The 20,471-nt window shown below is 40.7% G+C and overlaps 1 protein-coding gene across 1 annotated transcript in view; it reads left to right on the top strand.

Annotated features, from left to right (window-relative positions):
* Positions 1 to 505: 505 nt before the first annotated feature.
* LOC110154577 (calsyntenin-2-like) overlaps positions 506 to 20,471 on the top strand; it is a gene marked incomplete at its 5' end in the record, with an annotated part of 351,405 nt that continues 331,439 nt past the window's right edge. The window contains 1 exon segment of the mRNA XM_055147860.1: positions 506 to 638. Coding sequence (XP_055003835.1) covers positions 506 to 638 — 133 coding nt within the window.

Below are 20,471 nucleotides of genomic sequence, written 5' to 3' on the forward strand. Positions count from 1 at the left end.
TTTTAAAAATAAAAAAGCTTTTGGACAATGGCCATCTGAGTGTGCTATGCATTGTTTCATTATTGTTTTACCAGTTCCAACAGCTCCTGTCGAAGATAGGATGCTAAATCAGCAGCCAGACTGGCGCCACCTAGTGCCTCCACTCAGTTTAATTTCTCTCCAGCGACTAGGTCAGGACTCGGAATACACTTGAAGGTTTGCAAGAACCCCAGAAGTTGTAGACCACACACCGGCCAATCAGTGAAGAGCTGTGAAGCCATCACTTACCTGGACACCACTGAGTGTTCCAGTGTATTACATACGTCACAACCAAATAGCAGAGATTGGTTAAATAAAAAAAGTACTCGCCTACCATCAAGTGAACAAGTCCTAATGCTGTGAGGTCAGACGGTTTCCATGAAGTGAATCCGGCTGATGAATCAGGCTACTAAATCAGAGCATCTGGTTTAAAAAACACACAATAACACACAATAATAAAATAAAATCTGACCTTTTTCTCTGTCTTGTGTCCACAGTGAACAAGCACAAGCCGTGGATTGAGACTTCGTACCATGGGGTGATCACGGAGAACACGGAGGTGGTGCTGCTGGACCCTCCACTGGTCGCTCTGGACAAAGACGCCCCGGTCCCATACGCAGGTAGGAGCTGTTGAAGAGTATTTACAACAAAACGCACCGCTATGGGGGCTCTGACCGAGACATGATGATTATGAGGCCGCAGATTCTTTTATTTTTGCTGTGTTACATTTACTGGAGTCCATTTAATTAGGATTTTCTTTATTGTTATGTTTTATTACTTCATTTCCACACACATTGTTTGAGTACTTCTGTCCACACACAAAAGAACCTGAATATTACTTGTTGGCCTAGTTTATCTTTGGATAATTAAGTTATTTTAAGATTTTTTGTTATTTGAAAGTGCACTATGCAATACGTAACTTCTCTGGTACAAGTCCAGCACCTGGTTGTGTCCATGGAGATATACTAGGGCGATTGCTTTCCCTGGAATGTACTGTAGTATGGCATTAAACTTTGTTATTATTTAAATATAGGTGTTTTTTTTTACAATAAAACACGACCTTGAAAAAATATGCATTTACTGTAAGTGGGCCCACCTCTCCACAAACTGGACCTGTAAATTGGCATGATTTTTGCTTCCATGGAAATAGATGAATTTAATATCATAAGCAACAATATCTCCATGGTTACGAACCATCCACCCAGAAAGTTACACAGTGCACCTCGTGTGATATTTTTTGCCTCAATACAGATACCGTGTAAAAGCAGGTGTGGCATCATAATGAGACTATTGTGGGTTTTTGCTTCTAAATATAAAGCGTTTTATTGTCCACGAACCAGGAAGTAAGGCAAATTAGCATGCTAGTTATTGTTAGCAGAACAAAACTCCGCTTTGGCCTTTGAAAGTTGTGAAACGCACATATAAACTCATCATGGTGAATAATTAAGATGCTCAGAACGCACAAGGAAAGTGAGGAGTAAGTCTGAACCTCCAGAAACAGTTCAAATCGACTAGTTATGTTTTATTTTTATGTTTGTAAGACAGGTTACATCAGCTCCTGCAGTCATTTGTAAGTTATCATTACTTGGACATGTCTAATTTCACTTTGCGCAGTATTTTTGAGTAACAGCCACCTCCTTAATGCAATCTTGGCAACTTTACCGACCGATCTGAACACCTGCAAGGCTCGCAGGAAAGACAGTGTGAAGGACAGCTGAAAGGTCACCATGGCGTGTCATATTGTATCACTGAAAAGGTTGTGGATATAAATTTCAAACCTAAATCTCTCCCCTTTCTACTTTCAACTGACATTCTGGTTTAAAGGGCCCGTATTACGCTATTTTCAGATCTATGTTATAATGTTGTTTCCTCATCAAAAACGTCTTTCACACATGTTTAACACAGCTCCATGGACCTTCACTAGAATCATTTGGATAATTTCAGCCGTGGAATTGCCAATCTAGTGGAAAGGTGAGAAGTGGCTGTTGACATGAAAACTGCTTCATGACATCACAAGGTGGAACAGAGCATTTTGAGCTTTGGAGATGAAGACAGACTAATAATGACTCAGTGACTCAAACATGTGTGAATGAAACAGAACACAAGTCAAGGTATGTTTTTGAGGAGGAAACAACAATGTAACCCAGCTAATCACAAAAAATGTGTACCATATTTATGGACTATAGAGTATAAGTCGCACTTTTGGGGGAAATTGAAAATCAGAGACCAGGGACTGACATTTCATCTTCAAAGGCAAGTTATAGTAAAAACAACAGAGAGCGAGAGAGCAAGAGAGAGAACCCAGAGTCTGTAGAGCAGGGTGTCTGCAAAGCACGATCGGGCGACGGCTGCCCTGAGCCCCGCGGGACCCGGAGCTCTTTGTGCCTTAGGTCTCTCGCGTCTACACGGGCGCACCTCCAGGCCCGTCCCGACATCCTGGTTTACCGTATTTTTCGGGCTATTAGGCGCGCTCTTAAGCCTCTAACCGCATCAAAAAACGGCCGCGCGCCCCGCAATCCAGAGCGCCCCATACACGAATCCACTCGGGTGTCCCAGCACGACTTCAGTAAACTACAAAGCCGCACCACCCGCAGAGCACGCAAACACACACAGAGCAGACAGCGACCGCACAGCGAAACACACCCACAGCCACACTCATCACTCCACGCCGATGAGGAGTGGAACGGAGGGACAAACCAAAGAAGCGAGTCCAATGTGCCACTCTGAGACACTGCGAACACGCCAACAATCCAGCGGTCCCAGACAGCACCCTCCCTACACTCCACAACTGAACGAAGCCCAGAGTCACCGTGAACGCGCCAAACAAAGTCCCACTGACCCATCAAACTGTTGTTTTTCGTTTAAAGTCCGGTACGGTTTATATTGTGAAAAAAGTTCAAAAATAGACCATTTAATGACAGTGCGTCTTATAATCCAGAGCGCCTAATAGCCCAGAAAATATGGCAGTTCTGGTTTAGTCCTGGTCCCTCATGTCACAGGTCACTATCAGACAGTACTGGAGACATCAGTGTTTCCTGCAGCACTTTATAGATAAAGCGGCCGCCTTGACAACAAGTGGCCCCCGCCTTGATTAAGTCCCTCCGAACCACGTAAATCCTCGCGTACACCCACTTCTCACTTCTTCTCCGTGCTACTACTGAAGGCCTAGGTGTGAAACGCACGGTCCGCCGCTGAGTGACATTGGTACAGGAGGAATAGGAGTAGCAGATACAGGCACACAAGCCTAGAGCGCCCTCTCACGGCTGTCAGTGTGACTTATATATTAAAATGTTCACACTGAGTATAAGTTGCAGGACCACCCAAACTGAAAAAAAGTGTGACTTGTAGTCTGAAAAAGATGGTAGGTATAACCCGGGAGTGGAGTATATTTAAATCAAGCTGTTCTGAAATGACTTTACTCATTCCTAACCTGAATATAGGCGGTCAAAACAACTCAACAAGAAATCCTTTTTTAATCCAACCATCTCCAGTAAGCCAGCATTACATAAAAACATGTATTTCTTATTATTCTTATGTGGAGAGTGTCCCAAACGGGCCCCCGTAGAGGCTGGGGACACCATGAAAAGACTGGATTAGATCATTCTCTCTTTGTTTTGGTTCCAGCTCTTCTGACGTTGTGCCAGTGCTGGTGGGAGGACACTGGCTGCGGGCTGTTGAGTCTGCTGTCCAGGCGGACTCCCTGCGCTAATCCCCAACAGACTTAACTCCCGCGAGGTTAACCCCCACCAGGCTGCTCGTGTGTCAAAGCCCGGGCACGGCGCTCTGGTTTGGGGGGAGTCGTCCAGACAGCCGGGCTCTTGATGAACTGGATAATGGATGATGCGCTGAGCCAATGCGCAGTGCTGGCCAGGCAAATTAGAAACAGACTGCGTAGTTTTTTCTGCTGGATGGTCCGTCACCTGCTTGTTGTCATGGATACCGATTGATCCAGCATTGTGTTTTAGTATTCAGAAATACTCATGTGCATATTGTGGAGTCGCCTCTTCACAGATTCGACATGTAACTCAAGCCACTCAACCTTTTACCTCCTCTCTCTCCTCTCTCCCTCGCTGTTCTCCTCACTCCCTCCTCTTTTTCTTCCTCTCTCCCTCCCTCCCTCTCTCCTCTTCTCTTTCTCTCTCCTTCCCTCTTATCCCTCTCTCCTCCCTCTCTGCTCTTCTCCCTCTCTCTTGTTTTTCTCCCTCCCTCCCACCTCCTCCTTCTTATCTCCCTCCCCTTCTTCCTCTCCTCTCCCATTCTCTTTCTTCCATTCTCTCTCTCCTCCCTACATCCTCTCCTCTGCTCTCCTTCTCTCTCCTCCTCCCTTTCTCTTCCTCTCATCTCTTTCGCCTCTCTCTCCCCTCTTCTTTCTCTTCCTTTCTCCCTCCCTCTTCTCTGTCTCCCTGTCTGCTCTTCTCCCTCTCACTTCTTCATACTTATCCCTCCTCCTCTCCCTCGCCTCTCACTTCTCTTCCTCTCTTCTTCTCTTTCTTCCTTTCTCTCTCTCCTCCACCTCTCTTACTCTCTTCCATTCTCCCTCCTCCCTCTCTTTTCCCTCTCTTGTCTCCCTCTTCTCCCTCCCTCTCACCTCCTCCTCCCCCTCTCCAGTCCAGTTCTCTTCCTCTGTCATTCTTTTTCTTCCATTCGCTCCCTCTCCTCCCTCTCTCCTGTTTTCTCCTTCCCTCTCTCTTCTCCTCCCTCTCACCTCTTCCTTCTTATCTCCCTCCTCCTCTCACCTCTCCCTCTGCCATTCCCTGTCTTCCATTCTCTATTTCTTCCCTCTCTTTCTCCTCTCGCCTCCTTCTTATTTCTCCTCCTCTCCCTCTCCTCTCTCCCTCTCTTACGATCTTTCTTCCATTCTCTCTCCTCCCTCTTTCCTCCTCTCCTCCTCCCTCTCCCTCTCTTACTCTCTTTCTTCCGTTCTCTCTCCTCTTCCTCTCTTACTCTCTTTCTTCCATTTTCTCTCTCCTCCCTCTCTTTTCTCTCTCTCCTCCCTCCCTCTCACCTCCTCCTCATTATCTCTCTTTCCTCCTCTCCCTTCTCTTCCTCTGTCATTCTCTTTCTTCCATTTTCTCTCTTCTCCCTCTTTCTTTCCTCCTCTCCCCTCTCTCTTCCTTCTCTCCCTCTCTTACTATGTTTCTTCCATTCTCTCTCTCCTCCCTCACTTTTCCCTCTCTCCTCTCCCTCTTCTGCCTCACACCTTCTCTTACTCTCTTTCTTCCATTCTCTCTCCTCCTCCCTCTCTTATGATCTTTCTTCCATTCTCTCTCCTCTTCCTCTCTTTCTTCAATTCTCTCTCCTCCCTCTCTCCTCCTCTCCCTCTCTTACTCTCTTTTGTCCATTCTCTCTCTCTCTCTCTCTTCCTCTCTTTCTTCCATTCTCACTCTCCTCCCACTCTTTTCCCTCTCACATCCTCCTCATTATCTCTCTCTCCTCCTCTCCCTCTCCTCTCCCTTCTTTCCCTCTCTTACGATGTTTCTTCCATTCTTTCACCTCTTTCTCCTCTTACTCTCTTTCATTCTCTCTCCTCCTCCCTCTCTCCTCTCCCTCTCTTACTCTCTTTCGTCCATTCTCTCACCTCCCTCTCTCCTCATCCTCTCTTACTCTCTTTCTTCCATTCTCTCTCCTTTTCCATTCTCACTCTCTTTTCTCTCTCTCCTCCCTCTCTTTTCTCTCTCTCCTCCCTCTCACCTCCTCCTCATTATCTCTCTTTCCTCCTCTCCTACGATCTTTCTTCCATTCTCTCTCCTCTTCCTCTCTTACGATCTCTCTTCCATTCTCTCTCCTCCCTCTCTCCTCTTCCTCTCCTACGATCTTTCTTCCATTCTCTCTCCTCCTCCCTCTCTCCTCCTCTCCTCCTCTCTCTCCTCTGTCGTCCCTGTGGGTTGCCCATTACTGGGAGCCCCTCTGGCCATGCCACAGCACCGTTCACATTTGACACAATAAAAACAGAGGAGTGTTGGGTAAGCACAGGCCCACACACACACACACTCACGCACACACACACACACACACACACACACACACACACACACACACACACACACACACAGACACACACTGACACATGCCAAACTGGGCCTTTTTCAAACACATTCACAACAAAACAAAAAAAACACACGTACAAATCTTAAAATTCCTATTCTGCAAAATCAACTTTTAATCATGTTTTATTTGTCTCCTCTCACCATTAGGTTACGTCGCTTTATTCGCACCCGTAGGTAAATTTGTTTTGCAGATTTGAGAGGCAGGTCCCACATTTCACATTTCATTTATTCACATTATGTGCAATAAACACATCTAAAAAAAAAACACACAATTACAAAATAAAGTGTTACAGTGCTCCAGTGCAGAATGATTTGCTCCATAAACAATTAGTTCAATTCATGCCATCGCGCTTGGCTAAAATCCAGGGTAGCCACGGGTTCTTAAAAGTCTTTCATATTCCTAAATTAAGGCCTCAAAAAGTCTTAAATTATGTTGTCCAACTCTTATTTTTTTCACAAAGGTCTTAAATTTCATTAGCCTTTTTTTTTTTTTTTTGTAAACTCAGCCAGGCTGCAGTGCAATGTTAAATGGAGAAAAAAAAAAAAAAAAACATGAATGAATGTCTAATTTGGAGTATGCGCAAACAATACTTTGGTTTCTGGCACCAATGACGACAATGAGTAAACAATGAGTAGAGTGAAGGAAAATGTTGGATGGATCATGAGGAAGTGCAGGTTTAATCCACAGTGGCTCTTAGATTCTAGATATAGTAGTTGGTTGGTCATTATTAGAATTGGATCTCGTGTTTGTTTGTTGTTGGTCTTAATTTTCATTTAAGTGGTTCTTAAAAAGGTCTTTAAAAAGTCTTCAATTTGGGGTAGTCAAACCTGGGGACACCCTGAAATCACAATAAATATTAAATATATAAAAACACACAATTTTTCCAAGACAAACGTACTAAAATTGATAAATAGATTACAGAATTATAGATTACGTTACATTTACTCACCTAAAGTTGCATTTGGGGTGATTCGTGCTTGTTTGAGGAGTCTTTAGTCTTTTATTTTGAAGACACCATATTGCCAATCAACTCCTGTTTTCATTATTATTATAGGAAAATTATATAAACATTTTTATATCAGAGGTTTTGCATTTATCTGTCTGTATTTTCTTGCATCTATTTACCTTTACTTTTTACCTTTATCTTTTCTTTCACATGCTCATGGCCATGTACTTACTTGATTCTGCAATTTTATTTTCTTAATCTGTGGTATGTAGGCCTGTAACGATAATCAATAAATCGATTAATCATACGATAATTTTTAACGGGCTCGATAACTTTTCCAGCCACGATAAATTCTATTTGCAGCTTGTTTGTTTTCCTCGCTCTTTCTCGCTCTCAAAGAGACTGAATGTTAGAAGGCTTCTGTCGCTCTCTGACTCTTCTTGTTTAACAAACGTAATGACGCTTTAATCAACGTGCGTGTGTGTTTATCAACAGAGCGGATGCGCACGTAGTCTGCGCGCTTTCTGCCGCTGTCTGTGCAGTGTTCTGTTCATCTCCGTTCATCACCAAAACAAGTCACAATGCTGAATCAACACTGGTGAGTGGGACACGTTTCAACAGCCACGTGCGTCAAATACAGCGAGCGAAATGCAAACGATGAGAAGAAATGTCTGAAACCCCAACAGCCGATATAAACCCAAACCCGAGCGACAGAACTAGCCTAGCCCCTTGGAGAACCCGAACCCGAAAACCGAACTGACACGACACCAGACAGGACAGTGGCTCCCTCGTAGTGGAATAACATCCTGTGTCACGGGTTAATACGAACATTTAAATGACCAAAATGACGAGGTTCACAGCAGCAGCCACAGAGAGAGTGACCACTATACACCAATGTAAGACAATGACTAAAAATGTTCTTACAGAGACTTAATAATCCATTTTATTTATTGCTTTGGTTGTATTTGGTTCAACAGTGGTTTATTCAGGTACATTTTTGTGAACAAGTCCTTGCTGTCAGCCAGACTATCTTAGACTAGTCCTATGTTAAGTCTGTTTTATTTAGGCATGTTGTTTTTGGTTGTCTTGCAGTTCCTGTGTTAAATGTTCTTTAGAAAGTAAGGTTTATTGATCATTGAGAGGATGTATTTGCATTTTTATTCCATGGTCATTATATTAGTTAAAATTGGTCTCAATATTATCGTTTATCACAATAAATTCTTGGTCAATTAATCGTCCAGCAAAGTTTGTTATCGTTACAGGCCTAGTGGTATGTGTAGGATTCAGCAGCGTCGCACAGTTATTTTGGCACAAAAAAAACAAAAAAAAAAAAATCATTAGCGTCATGTGTTATTATCCATCTGAGGTGCTGACATCTGCATGGATCTTTGTTGTGGTGACGTTTACGCCGACGTCAGCTCCCTTTTTTAACGCGAAAGTCAGCGGATTTGTTATTTTATTAAGTCAATGAGTTAGATCAATATTGTGACTTAAAAAGCGCAAATTATAACTTTAAGTACAGATGTATTACTCACAGCACAATCTGCAATTACTCAAGAAAAAAATACAGATCAATAAAACGCAGTACCTCCCTGCTCTCTCTTCTCTGATAAAATGATTCATCTGATATAAAAAGTATGTAATTTCCCCATTATATTTACAAAACATTTACTCATATAAAGCTTTTCAGACACATTAATAAGAAATATAACAACATCTATATCCATAAGTGTTAGTGTTACGTAAGGAAAATGTAAAGTAAGAAGAAAAATGCAATGCCTCTGATATAAAAATGTTTAGAGAATTTTCCCATAATATTCATAGGTTTTATACTATATAAAAACTTGTTAAATACATTTTCAAATACCTACCTCCAGAAAAGAGAAATGCAAATTGTTCCATGGTGGAGGGAGGCTATGGGGAGCTGGTAGGAATATACTGTATGCGCTTATATGTTGTTTTTGGATTTGAGTGACGTGACCCAAGGTAATCTCGGTTTTAATTTATTCGTGGGCAATTTATCTATATATTTCATTTGAATTTCCAGTATTCACACCAACCTGCTCAGAGACTACAGGTGTAAATTAGCACTGATGATACAAGCGCCAGTATCTCCTAGGACTTTTGTCTTAGTTAATAGATTGTTGCACTGTTCCTGTACAAATAAAAACATACCAAAAAGTGCACCGAGATGTTACTGCGTAGCTCAAAAAAGTCCACAGTATGGCATTAAACAGCAGCTCTTTCATTACAGCTGTTTATGTAGATATGTTTAATGCATAGGCTGTAAATATAAATGGATATAGCTAACCCTCTAGCCGCCGTGTTGCAAATAGGAAGTGAGCATGGGGGCGTTTCCGGCTCCATCGACTCTGGCCCCAGTTCTCTTTACATTGAAAAATTGTCGCCCCTTTCTCTGTATAACTGGTGCAGTGAGCTTTGTCATGGTCTATGGTTTAACGGCATGCTTTGAAACATTCTAGGGAAGCATTAACCTTTCCAAACCGACCGTATCGTATAGGATACCTGGGAATGTGTTTTATATAACTGCACATAACTTTCCAACCATAAATGAAAGAAACTTACTTTTTTTTTCCTTGTAAAGTTGAGAGTTGCGGCTTTCCAGGCACCATTCTATATTTTTTTCTTGTGCGTCTTTATGTTTGCTTTATTTTACTTTACTTTACCTTTTCTTTCACTGCCACTGGCATGGCTCTGTACTTACTTGATTCTCCAATTTTATTTTCTTAATCTGAGGTATGTGTACTATTCAGCAGTATTATGTAGTTATTTTGGAAAAGAAAAAAAAAATTGTTATTGTCCACCTGAGTTGCTGACATCTGCATATTTCCAGCATTATCCTATGGCACGTGCACGCTGTGTGATGATGTAATGAAAACGAGTGTCCAGTAGGAACTTTGTCCAGTAGGCACGTGCACGTTGTGATTGTTGTCCAGTAGGAACTTTGTTTTCCACTAAACGCATGAGTTCCATCCATTTTGATTGACCCAAACTTTGCCAAAGAGTGTAGTGAGTCAAAATGGTTGACTCCTCTGACTGTTTGTGTTCATAACACTTCCCTTGCTATTTTTATTTGAAAGGTTTAATTCAGTCAAAATGTACAAATACAAATGTAATAAAACCCATCGAGATGCAGGAAGTGATGTGGCTCTGTGTCCTGGACCTGACACCAGCTGTTTCCATGACTGACACCAGGAAATTTATGGGGCCATTGCACTTTTTTTGTTTTGAGGCAATAAGGATATTTTGAGTTCACTTACAGACTTGATGTTTTGCATTTTGTAGCTTAGTCCCTAAATTAATATTTTTTTTAATGTCCAAAAAGTAGTTTTTTACATGTTTGCTGTGTGTTTCATATGAAAGACTGTGAATGTTATTTTCTGTTTTTTTGTTTGTTTGTTTGTTTGTTGTTTGTATTTCTGCTCCTATAGTTTTTATTGCAGCCATATGACACAACTACAGCAGCAGGTTGTGAAGTAACAGGTTGTATTGAAAAAAAAAAATCCTTAGGGAGTGAAAGGGATAGTTTTAATAACAAAAATGAGAAAAAAAAATACAGGCAAGGACAAATGTACTTGTTCTAAATGTCTTTTTAAAGGATCTCAGAAAAGTTATACAGTGCACCTTTAATAATATACTCAAGTCAAAATGATGCTGTGCTAAATCTACAGTTTGAATTGGTCTTTGATTTTCTCCCTCGTAGTTTCTCCTTTGTGCTATTTTAAACCTCTGACCAAACTCCAGAATGGGCAGCTCTCCTGGCGCTCGCGTCAAAGCTGAATCCAGGCACAGACAGAGACACAGACAGAGCCGAGGAAGCCCACTGTCCTGTAATGATCTGGAGACTATCTGGAGACAGCTCTGTCCTCTGTGTGTGAGTGTGAGGAGGAGGAAGGGAGGTGAAGAGGAGGAGAGGTTACAGTGGAGAGGAGAATGAGGAGGAGGTGACACGAAAGAGAAGAGAAGGTGACATTAAAGTGAAGAGGAGGTGACAGTAAAGTGAAGAGGAGGCGGAAGAGGAGAGTTTACAGTGGAGATGAGGATGTTGATGGAGAGACAGTGAAGAGAAGAGGAGGTGACAGTAAAGTGAAGAGGAGGACGAGGAAGAGGAGGGGTGAAAGTGGAAAGGAAGAGGAGCATGGGGTTACATTAAAATGAAGAGGAAGAGGAGGAGGTGGCATTAAAATGAGGAGGTGGAGGGAGGTGAGAGGTTAAAGAGCAGAAAAAGAGGAGGAAGCGGCATTAAAATTAAGAGGAGGAGGACAAGGAAGATGGAGGGACAATAAAGACGAGTGCCATTCCACAATTCGAGTCATTGCCAAACTTACGACAAGCGTGCCAGTCGTTAGTGTGACAATATTTTTATTATTTTACTTTCCAGAAACAGTTAAAGTTCTCTGTCAGGTAAAACCTTAGCTCGCCATTGATTTAAGTTCAAGTTCACAAAGAAAGTTACATAAGGTTTATTTTTAGAAAAACACTGCTTAAATCCTGTATCGCTGTAATCACAAAACACATGAAATAAGGCTGCACAATTAATTGAATTTTGAACGTGATTTCGATTTTTGTGTGTCAAAAATCTCCAAACTCATATATACTCACACAGAGCGAGGAAAATAATTAAAGACAATACACACCCTGGATTCCACCTGATGAACCTGTTGCCTTCTGGCAGGCGCTTCAGGTCAGTTCCAGCTAGGACCAATAGACTCAGGGACAGCTTCTTCCCCAAAGCTGTCACCATACTTAATGAGAACTGTTAATTAGTTTTATTTATTATTAATTCTTGCAGTTTGATGGAGCAGCTCTGAATTTCATTATGCTGTATAATGGCAATAAAGGCTTTCTATTCTCTTCTATTTTATTCTCTATCTCCAAACTCATATAATCGTGCTGGCAAAAGTGAGGACTGGGGCGCGATGACCATAGTTTTGGGAGTGGTGCCCCCACAAGCACTTGGTGTCCTACATACTGTGTGTAATGTGCATAATGGGAGCTATGGTACTGATTATCTCCATAAACTCACAGAGGAGTGTATCGCAGTAGGATTCATATCTGTCTCACTATTTAATTGATATTTCTGCTGCTGGACTTATTTTCTCCGCTAAAGCGTTAGCTCTGCTGCACCACATGTAAACAAACAGCGCAGTGTGATGACATCATCAGCCGTGGTCCTGTTCGGTTGTGCAGGTTTGAGTGTGGAACATAGAACCCACAGCAATCGTGTTTAAGCACAGCACATTTCTAAAGTCCCAGTGTAAGTGCACCCTAAAGTTTATTTTGGGATATTTTTTATATAAAAGTATAAAGTATGAAGTATATTTATTTAGTTTTTTAAGTATAGATCGTAGAACAGATGGATATATAGTTTATTTTGGATACATTTTTTTGTTTTTCTATGGCTTACTTCTTATTCAAAGTATATTTTATTCATGTTATGTTTTATACATCGCAAAACTGCTCTAAGGTATATTAATTTTCAATTTGAAAGTTGTGTGTGTTTTTTTTGTTGTTGTTTTTTTTAAGAGAGAATTGCTGAATAATGCATCATGTAAGCATCATGTAACTAAAAAAATAATCTTTTGAATAATTGTGATTTCAGTATTGACCTAAATAATTGTGATAATGATTTTTTCCATAATTGAGCATGAAATATTACGCTCACATCAGTTAACACAAACTTTGTGCTCATAGTTAACTTAAAATAAACATATTTAAAGAACAATAAAATAGCTTATTTCATATACTAGTAATTTGTCTATATGTGTGTTACCATATTGACCAGTGCCATATTAGCATCTTAGCAGCTTAGGAGAGGAGGAGAGTTTAAAGTTTAGAGGAAAAGGAGGACACTAAAGCAAGAAAAGACAGTAGAGTCAAGAATAGGAGGTGACAGTAAAGTGAAGCACAAGAGGAGGGGACAGTAAATTTAAGAAAATAAGAAGACTGTATAGTGAAGAGGAGGAAGTGGAGGAAGATGATAAAGTGCAGAGTAAGAAGCGAAATAGAAGAGGAGGAGGTGACAGTAAAGTGAATCAGGGGAGGAGGACGAGCAGGAGACAGTGAAGTGCAGAGTCAGAGGAGGAAGAAGAAGAGGAGGAGGTGACAGTAAAGTGAATCAGGGGAGGAGGAGGAAGAGCAGGAGACAGTGAAGTGCAGAGTCAGAGGAGGAAGAAGAAGAGGAGGAGGTGACAGTAAAGTGAATCAGGGGAGGAGGAGGAAGAGCAGGAGACAGTGAAGTAAAGTGGAGAGGAAGGGCCAGAGTGCAGGTAACAGTTCAGCCTCATTAATTAGCTGAGCTTGGTTTTAATTACAGCTCGTCCAGACACTCACGACAGACTGAGCTCACGCGCTGAGCCGCTGCCAAACTTTCAAGAGTCTGACTCCGACTAAGGATTAGAAATGTTATTGCTTTGTCTAGAATGTTCCACGGTGCAGATTAAACCTATGTATCACCAGGAAGACAAACAGGTTACAGCACTACACTTTATTACAGTTCAGATCTGTGGAGAGGTGCCCCTATTCACTAAAGGAATTATTGTATGTGCGCAGTGCATCTTTACAAATGATATTTTATGTGACATATAGGCACCGATCCCATGGGTGCCGAGGGGCCAGAGCACCCACGCAAATCTCCAAGCACCCCGATCTTAAATTGACTGTCAATCACTTCACTCTCTGTGGGTCTGATCTGAGGACTGGAGCTCTGTGTTTCCCCTCGTGTGATAACGGTTAAATCCTCAACCGTGTGCCAAGCACGGATCTCAAACAAAACTTAACTCAATGTCCTACAGGCCAAAACAAACGCTAGTCACTCAAACGCGAGCCAAGACAAGATGGGGACATTAAGGCAGACGACACCAGAGATAGTGAGACAAGGATGTGAAGAAGACTGAACAGACAACACAGTGATAAACTCTTAACACAGTGTTACCCAAACCTTTTTTCTGGGGACCCATATTTTAAAAGTCACAAACCTTCACGACTCAAGTCAATAGAGATTATTTGTAAATCACAAAATAAAAGTGGATTTGACATTACTGAACATTAATGATGATGTTTTATTGTTGACTGAGTGGTTGTGACTCTCTGAACAATTAGTATTACTGTATTTTTCAGTATATACTGTAAGTTGCACTTTTTTCATGATTTGGGTGGTCCTGTGACTTAATGTATATATTAAAATACACACCGACAGCCTTGAGAGGGCGCTTTAGGCTTGTGTGTCAGTGTCTGCTACTCCTGTACCTCTGTCACTTGGCTCTACTGCGCATGTCTCCTGCAGAAATGGCCTCTGTCCTGCTACAATGAATGAATGAATGAATATCCAGCTGAAAACGGTAATCGAGCAGCAGAAAGAAAGTTTGGAGTGAGCGAGAAACTTGTGAGGGACTTCCGGAAAGTAGGGATGGAGAACACAGCTTCACAGCAACTGGGCCATACAACTTTCTTCTAAACCATTGGATGGATCAACAAAGCCTGGACTTCAGTGACAACAGAAACCCTCCTGTCGGGATTCAGAAAGGCCAGAATAATTCTAACTGGAACTGATGCTGAGTCTGACAACAGCTACACAGAAGAGGAAGCAGAGTTCTGTTTACCTCCGGAGTTGCTCAGAAGTGACACCAAGGATGAAGAATTCAATGGATTTTGTGATTTGGAGAGTTTGGTCAACTTATTCTGTTCTGTTATTTATGTTATAGTTCTCTGAAGAAAAGTTCATATGTTACTTTAACCGTCTGTTGTTCTCTGTTTTATTGTTATTACCATAACTTGTCTTTCAGGATGAAATGTTGGTTCCTGGTCTCTGATTTTATATAATAAATGTATATTAGATTAGATTTATTATAGTCCAGTGTGACTTATATATGTTTTTTCTTCATTACGCATTTTTTGGCTGGTGCGATTTATACTCCATAGTGACTTAGAGCCCAAAAAAATACGGTACTTTAGTTTTAAACACTAAAAAACTGTATTTGAAGCAGCAATAAAAGGATCCATAAGTCGCTTATTTGGACATTAAATGTAGCCCTTTTTTTTTTTTCTTTTCAGTATTCAATTGAACCAGCAATATTGGAACAAAATAGTCTGTAGAATATTGCAAATCTACATGCAGATTTTTAAAAGATGACCCCCCCCAAAAAAAAACTTGCGACCCACCTGACGATTGCAAGAAACTATGCTCTAACAGAGCTGTAAAACTACATGGACCCCGTTAATCAGTGAGCGTTCCGTGTGTTCGCTCCTCTATACAGAAGGGGAGCGCGCGAGAAACACACGGAAAAAAGTGAAATGTGTTTGTGTGTGTGCGCAGTATTGCATTAAAGCGGGCATTTTTGCACTGAGCACCCACTTGAAACAGCATTAACGGGCGCCCATGATGTGACATATTATGTGAGTGGCTTTTAAATCTTATCTCACCATCGGAACATGAACAAAAATCATTTCACATTTTCAGAGGTTTTCCTTTCCGTATATGTATGTTTAAAAGCAGGAGTTGTGCCATTGCCACCCCCAAACCATCACTCTCAACCTGTCAGCGAGATAAAGACGTATACACTGTGTTTTATGCGCAGGTGTCGACTCGTGTCTGTACATCTAGCTGTTATACAAATAGATATGCCAGTCGTACCAAACCCGGGTAAAGACATGATGGTATACTCTTTGGTATCGCCGTGGCACTGAACCTATTTTTATTCATGACATAAGCTGCACTCGTCTGGCGCCTCGTCTGATCGAACATGTGATTTCAGGAGCTGACAAGTCCCACCGCAAAACTCACTGTGAGGAGAGAGAGCGCATTTCCTCACCTGACATCAGCACCTCACAGGGGTTTAAAGTAGACTCAAAGGTCCTCTATAAAACCGGGATATCCAAATGCTGCTGTCCGATGGTAATTATCCAATCAAATCCACTTTATTTATATAGCACTTTTCATAAACAAAACAGAATGCCAAGTTGCAAAGTGCTGCGCAATACAGATAAAACAATACACCGGGGATGTGAAATAAAGCTCTGTTTAACTCCACTAGTCCTCATAAAGACAATACAACTAGTCAAATCAAATAAGAACAAAAATACCAATGAATAAAAATGCAAAAACATCAAAATAAATCAAATAAATTAAAGACATAAAGGAACACAACAACTCTCGCGGTGTTAAAAGCCAGAAAATAAAAGTGGGTCTTAAGACGACACTTATTTATACCATGGATAAATACTTTTGATACTTTGCAGCAGATGTCATCAAAGTTCCGTGGGAGTGTGATGCTAACTGGAGGCTCTGCTCTGTCTGAGGGTTTATTAGACTTAAACTGAGCTTTGTTTTAGTGCAATCTGAGCAGAAGGATTTGAGTTATTACTGAGATGATCTGAGTTGTTTTTTTAGCAGTTTTTCAATCTCAAATTCAAGTTTTCATGTCATCTTTTTATTGAAAATCAAACACCTAAACAGGACCATGAACACACACACCTCCAGAAATGTGTTCTTTAAGTCCATTTCATGTTGTGTTGCATTGTGTCACCGTGGTAGCTTTTATTCCCACATATAATTAAGATAGAACAGCCCCAGCATGATGTTTCTAGTCAGGCTGGAGCCACCTAGTGCCTCCGCTCAATTTTATTTCTCTCCTGCGACTAGGTCAGGAATTAGAATACACTAGACGGTTTGCAAAAACCCTGGAAGTGCCAGTTCAGGCATCAGCCAATCAGCGAAGAGACATACATTCTGTGTCGGCAACGATTCCCAAGATCGAGGATTTAAAGCCGAAACAAAGAGAATGTTTGGTGAATTTTATCAAGAGGGATTTGGGAAAAGCTTAATATACCAGTTAGCCCCGTTAGCGGCACATTACTTACATCACAACCAAATAGCAGTGATTGGTTAAATGAAAAAAGTACCCGCCTACTGTCGAGCGAATAAATCTTAACACTGTGAGGCCAGGCGGTTTCTACGAAGTGAAAGCAGTTGATGAATCAGGCTATGATGTTACTGCGCCTGTGGGTAAAAACAACAACATATTTTATCGGAAGTGTCTTTCGTTTAAACGGTGACAGCGTTCTGGGGCTTGAAAACGCAAAAATCTGAAACCACCCTGCAGAGTGGAAAAGTTGAATACACTCCGCCATAGCGTTTCCGTCTACACTGCCCAAGACGCAAAACTCTGGTCAGATCTGCTCACGTCACATATGCCTTTACGTCGCGTACATACAATACACAGAGACAAACATGTTGGATGGCATACATACCCAGTCGAATTTCACACACTTTTGCGTCACCGTATGAACACAGATTTCCTCTTGAAAACACTTGTCTTAACGCAGAATAAAACGTGAAGACGCAACGCCACTTTTGCATCGTCTGTTCATACCATCGTCATATAAACATAGCCTTAGTCTCAAATTGTTGTCCTTACCACTTGTGACTTGGGGTAGATTGACAGAAAAATGGCGTTCATTTTGTCCCTACTGTCTCTTACACAACAGCAGTCTCTTTTCCTGTTTAATAGCTGCTGTTTCTAGATCTCAGTTTCAGATGTATTGAGAGAGTAAGTGTGTTGGCAGCACTGAGTTGGCACCACATTAATATTAAATAATACAAAATTAAAGCTGTTAAAATGGCTGTTTAAAGTGGTGAAGAGGGAAATGTCCTAAATATGTACTTACTCAAACTGTGAATGTTACAAAACTCTTCCTTTGCTTCTCTGGAGAAAACACAAAATAGAACTCTCAATCTTAAAGCTGCTCTAAATTTTCCTGTGGGGATCCACCATCTGCTTGTCTCCATGGAAATATTGTTGCTTTGCATGGAATATTCCACAGTGTGACAGTGAATTCCTGCAGCTAGTATATTTCACATGTGTTTTCATGCCTCAAAAATGACTTGATTAACATTCATTATGTAAGCGGGATCGCCTCTTCATAGATCCAACCTGTAACTCTAAAACTACACATTTCACTAAAACACAGTAAAAATCATTATATTTCAGATTTTACAAAATATTTGAAGCTTTCTTTCCTAGTCTGGGATTTTTTAGGTTAAAAATCATGACATGATACGAGGGAATTCCACAACTGTTTCCTAGCAACCATGATGTAGTAGATGCATATGTACTCCTCTAATGTACACAGATTATTATTTGACAAATAAAAATATAAGAAAACACCTTTATTCTGTTGAAATTGTGTGTAAAGAATCAGAAAAACTGTTTTGTAAGCAACTATAATTTGTGCCTAAATTTTGGATAAAATTCTCTCAAGTGTGATGGAATTCTCTAAAACAGAACTCGCTACTTACTGTCATTTTTAACATATTTTTAAAACTTTTCTCAACAAACTGCTTTTCGGTTGGTGTAAAACTAAAACTAAAAAAAAAAAATTGTCAAAATTAAGAAATCATCAGAACCTCATCTGTTTAATCTGCTTGTCTATAAACCCTTTTTACAGTTAGTTATAAGATTCTGTACAAGGCTCCGCCCACAAGCCTACATCACTCACGCTCCCACATGACAGTTCTCCTTAAATACACAAAATCATGATACAAAACTGTGCACAACAACTTGACAAACCCGATGCAATGTGCAGTAGTTACATTAGTTGGATGCACGCTGATTGTGTTGTGATAGCGCTCTGAAGGAGGAGTGACGTAGTACGGAGAGCAACGACTCAGAACTTATAAAACATATTAATACGTTGTTTTTTGTCAATATAACATTTTCGAAACAATAAAAGATAACATTGTGATCTAAATATGTTATGTGTTAGCAGTTAATACGCCATAGAAGTAAAATACCCCATAGTTTACTTTTATAATGCCATACTATGGAACATTCAAGCCAAAGCAGTAACATCTCCAAGGAGCAGTGGTGGATGAAATACTCAATTCTGTAAAAGTACAGATACTGGGGCAAAATATTACTCAAGCAAAAGTAAATGTACACATGAAAAAGTCTACTTAAGTAAAAGTATTAAAATGCACTTAAAGGGTAAAAAGTAAAAATATTTCACAGAGAGTTTTAAAACAATTTAAGGATGAAATTGAGTGATTTGAAAAAGTTTTCTGTTTTTTTTGTGTGTGTTTGGTTTGCTCAAAGTTAGGACGTTAACTCAAATTAAATGTGCTAAAGAAAAGTACTTTTTACTTTTCTAGATCTAAAATGTAGTGGAGTAGAAAGTACAGATACATGCTCCCAAATGTAGTGAAGTAAAAGTAAAAAGTATCCACTGTAAAACGTATTTAAGTAAAATACAGATACCTAAAAATTGTTCTTAAGTATTGCACGTTTACTTTTGTACTTCATTTTCTTCCACCACTGCCGAAGAGACAACAAAACAACGCACCCTTTTCCTGAAAAGTTACACAATGCACCTTTAGCTTAGAACATCAATTTTAAACGTCGCATGGTGTTTTTCCACTGTATTTTCCACAACGCAGGACATTATCAGGCCCACTCAGTTCATTATGAGCTTATTATCTTTAAAGGGCTTTTGTCGCTACACCCACTTCACACTGAGACGTCTTTTTAAGTGCCAACGTCTCCGGGTTAATGGCTCAAACCTGCTCCGAGCTGCACTTCTTTCACACTGGTCAGCTGCCTGTCACTCACCCCTGGCTTTTCTATGGCGCGTGTGTACACGGCCAGACACCCACTCATTTTCCTGTGTAGCACTATTGTATTTGGGTGTCAATCTTTCACGTCCGATAGTCCCCCGTGGCTTTTTATTGAGCTAATGTCTCCGTGGCGACCCGCGGAAGACAGCTTGGACAGGTAGACGTGCGCTAGACTCTGTGAGAATGCATAATACCGGGTTTTTATTTCACTCCGCAAACATTGTAATCTTCTGGAGTTTTTAATTACTGTTTTCAACTATTACCGCGGCAACTGAGAATGAGACAGCAGGTTTCTTCTGAGCTATTGTTTTTGAAAATCTAATATTTGTTTTAATACATTTCGCTCGCTGTTCGTGCAATTTTACCATTAACCACCAAGTTTGTAATTTTTGATCATTTTTAATTTTGATTATTAAAAAAGTTGAGTCATTTAACTTTTGAAAGGTGCATTGTGTAACTTTTCTGGTGGGGTGGTTGAGGGTCCGTCTCAGTGGAGATGCTAAAGCTTTGTCTAGAATGTTTCAAACCGTTCTATCTTCATGAAGACCAAATCAGGCAAAGTTAAAGGTCAGATCTGTGGAGAGGCGACCCTGCCCACAGTCAAAATGCTTTTTCTCGGTATTTATGAGCTATAAAACCACCACCAATTGAATAAATATAAGGTAGAGCTGTTTGATGTCATACTGTGAAATATTCCAGAAAGAGCAATGACATTGCAAAGAAACAAGCAGGTAATGGACCCCCAACCAAAATGTTTCATAGTGGAGCTTTAACCATTGCCAATAATTCAGAATCAAATCATTAGAAGTCTCACATTTTGCCCCATTC

Source organism: Boleophthalmus pectinirostris, unplaced genomic scaffold (genome assembly GCF_026225935.1).
Source record: "Boleophthalmus pectinirostris isolate CB_2022bp ecotype Guang Dong unplaced genomic scaffold, ASM2622593v1 HiC_scaffold_9, whole genome shotgun sequence".
In the NCBI taxonomy this organism is placed as follows: domain Eukaryota; kingdom Metazoa; phylum Chordata; class Actinopteri; order Gobiiformes; family Gobiidae; genus Boleophthalmus; species Boleophthalmus pectinirostris.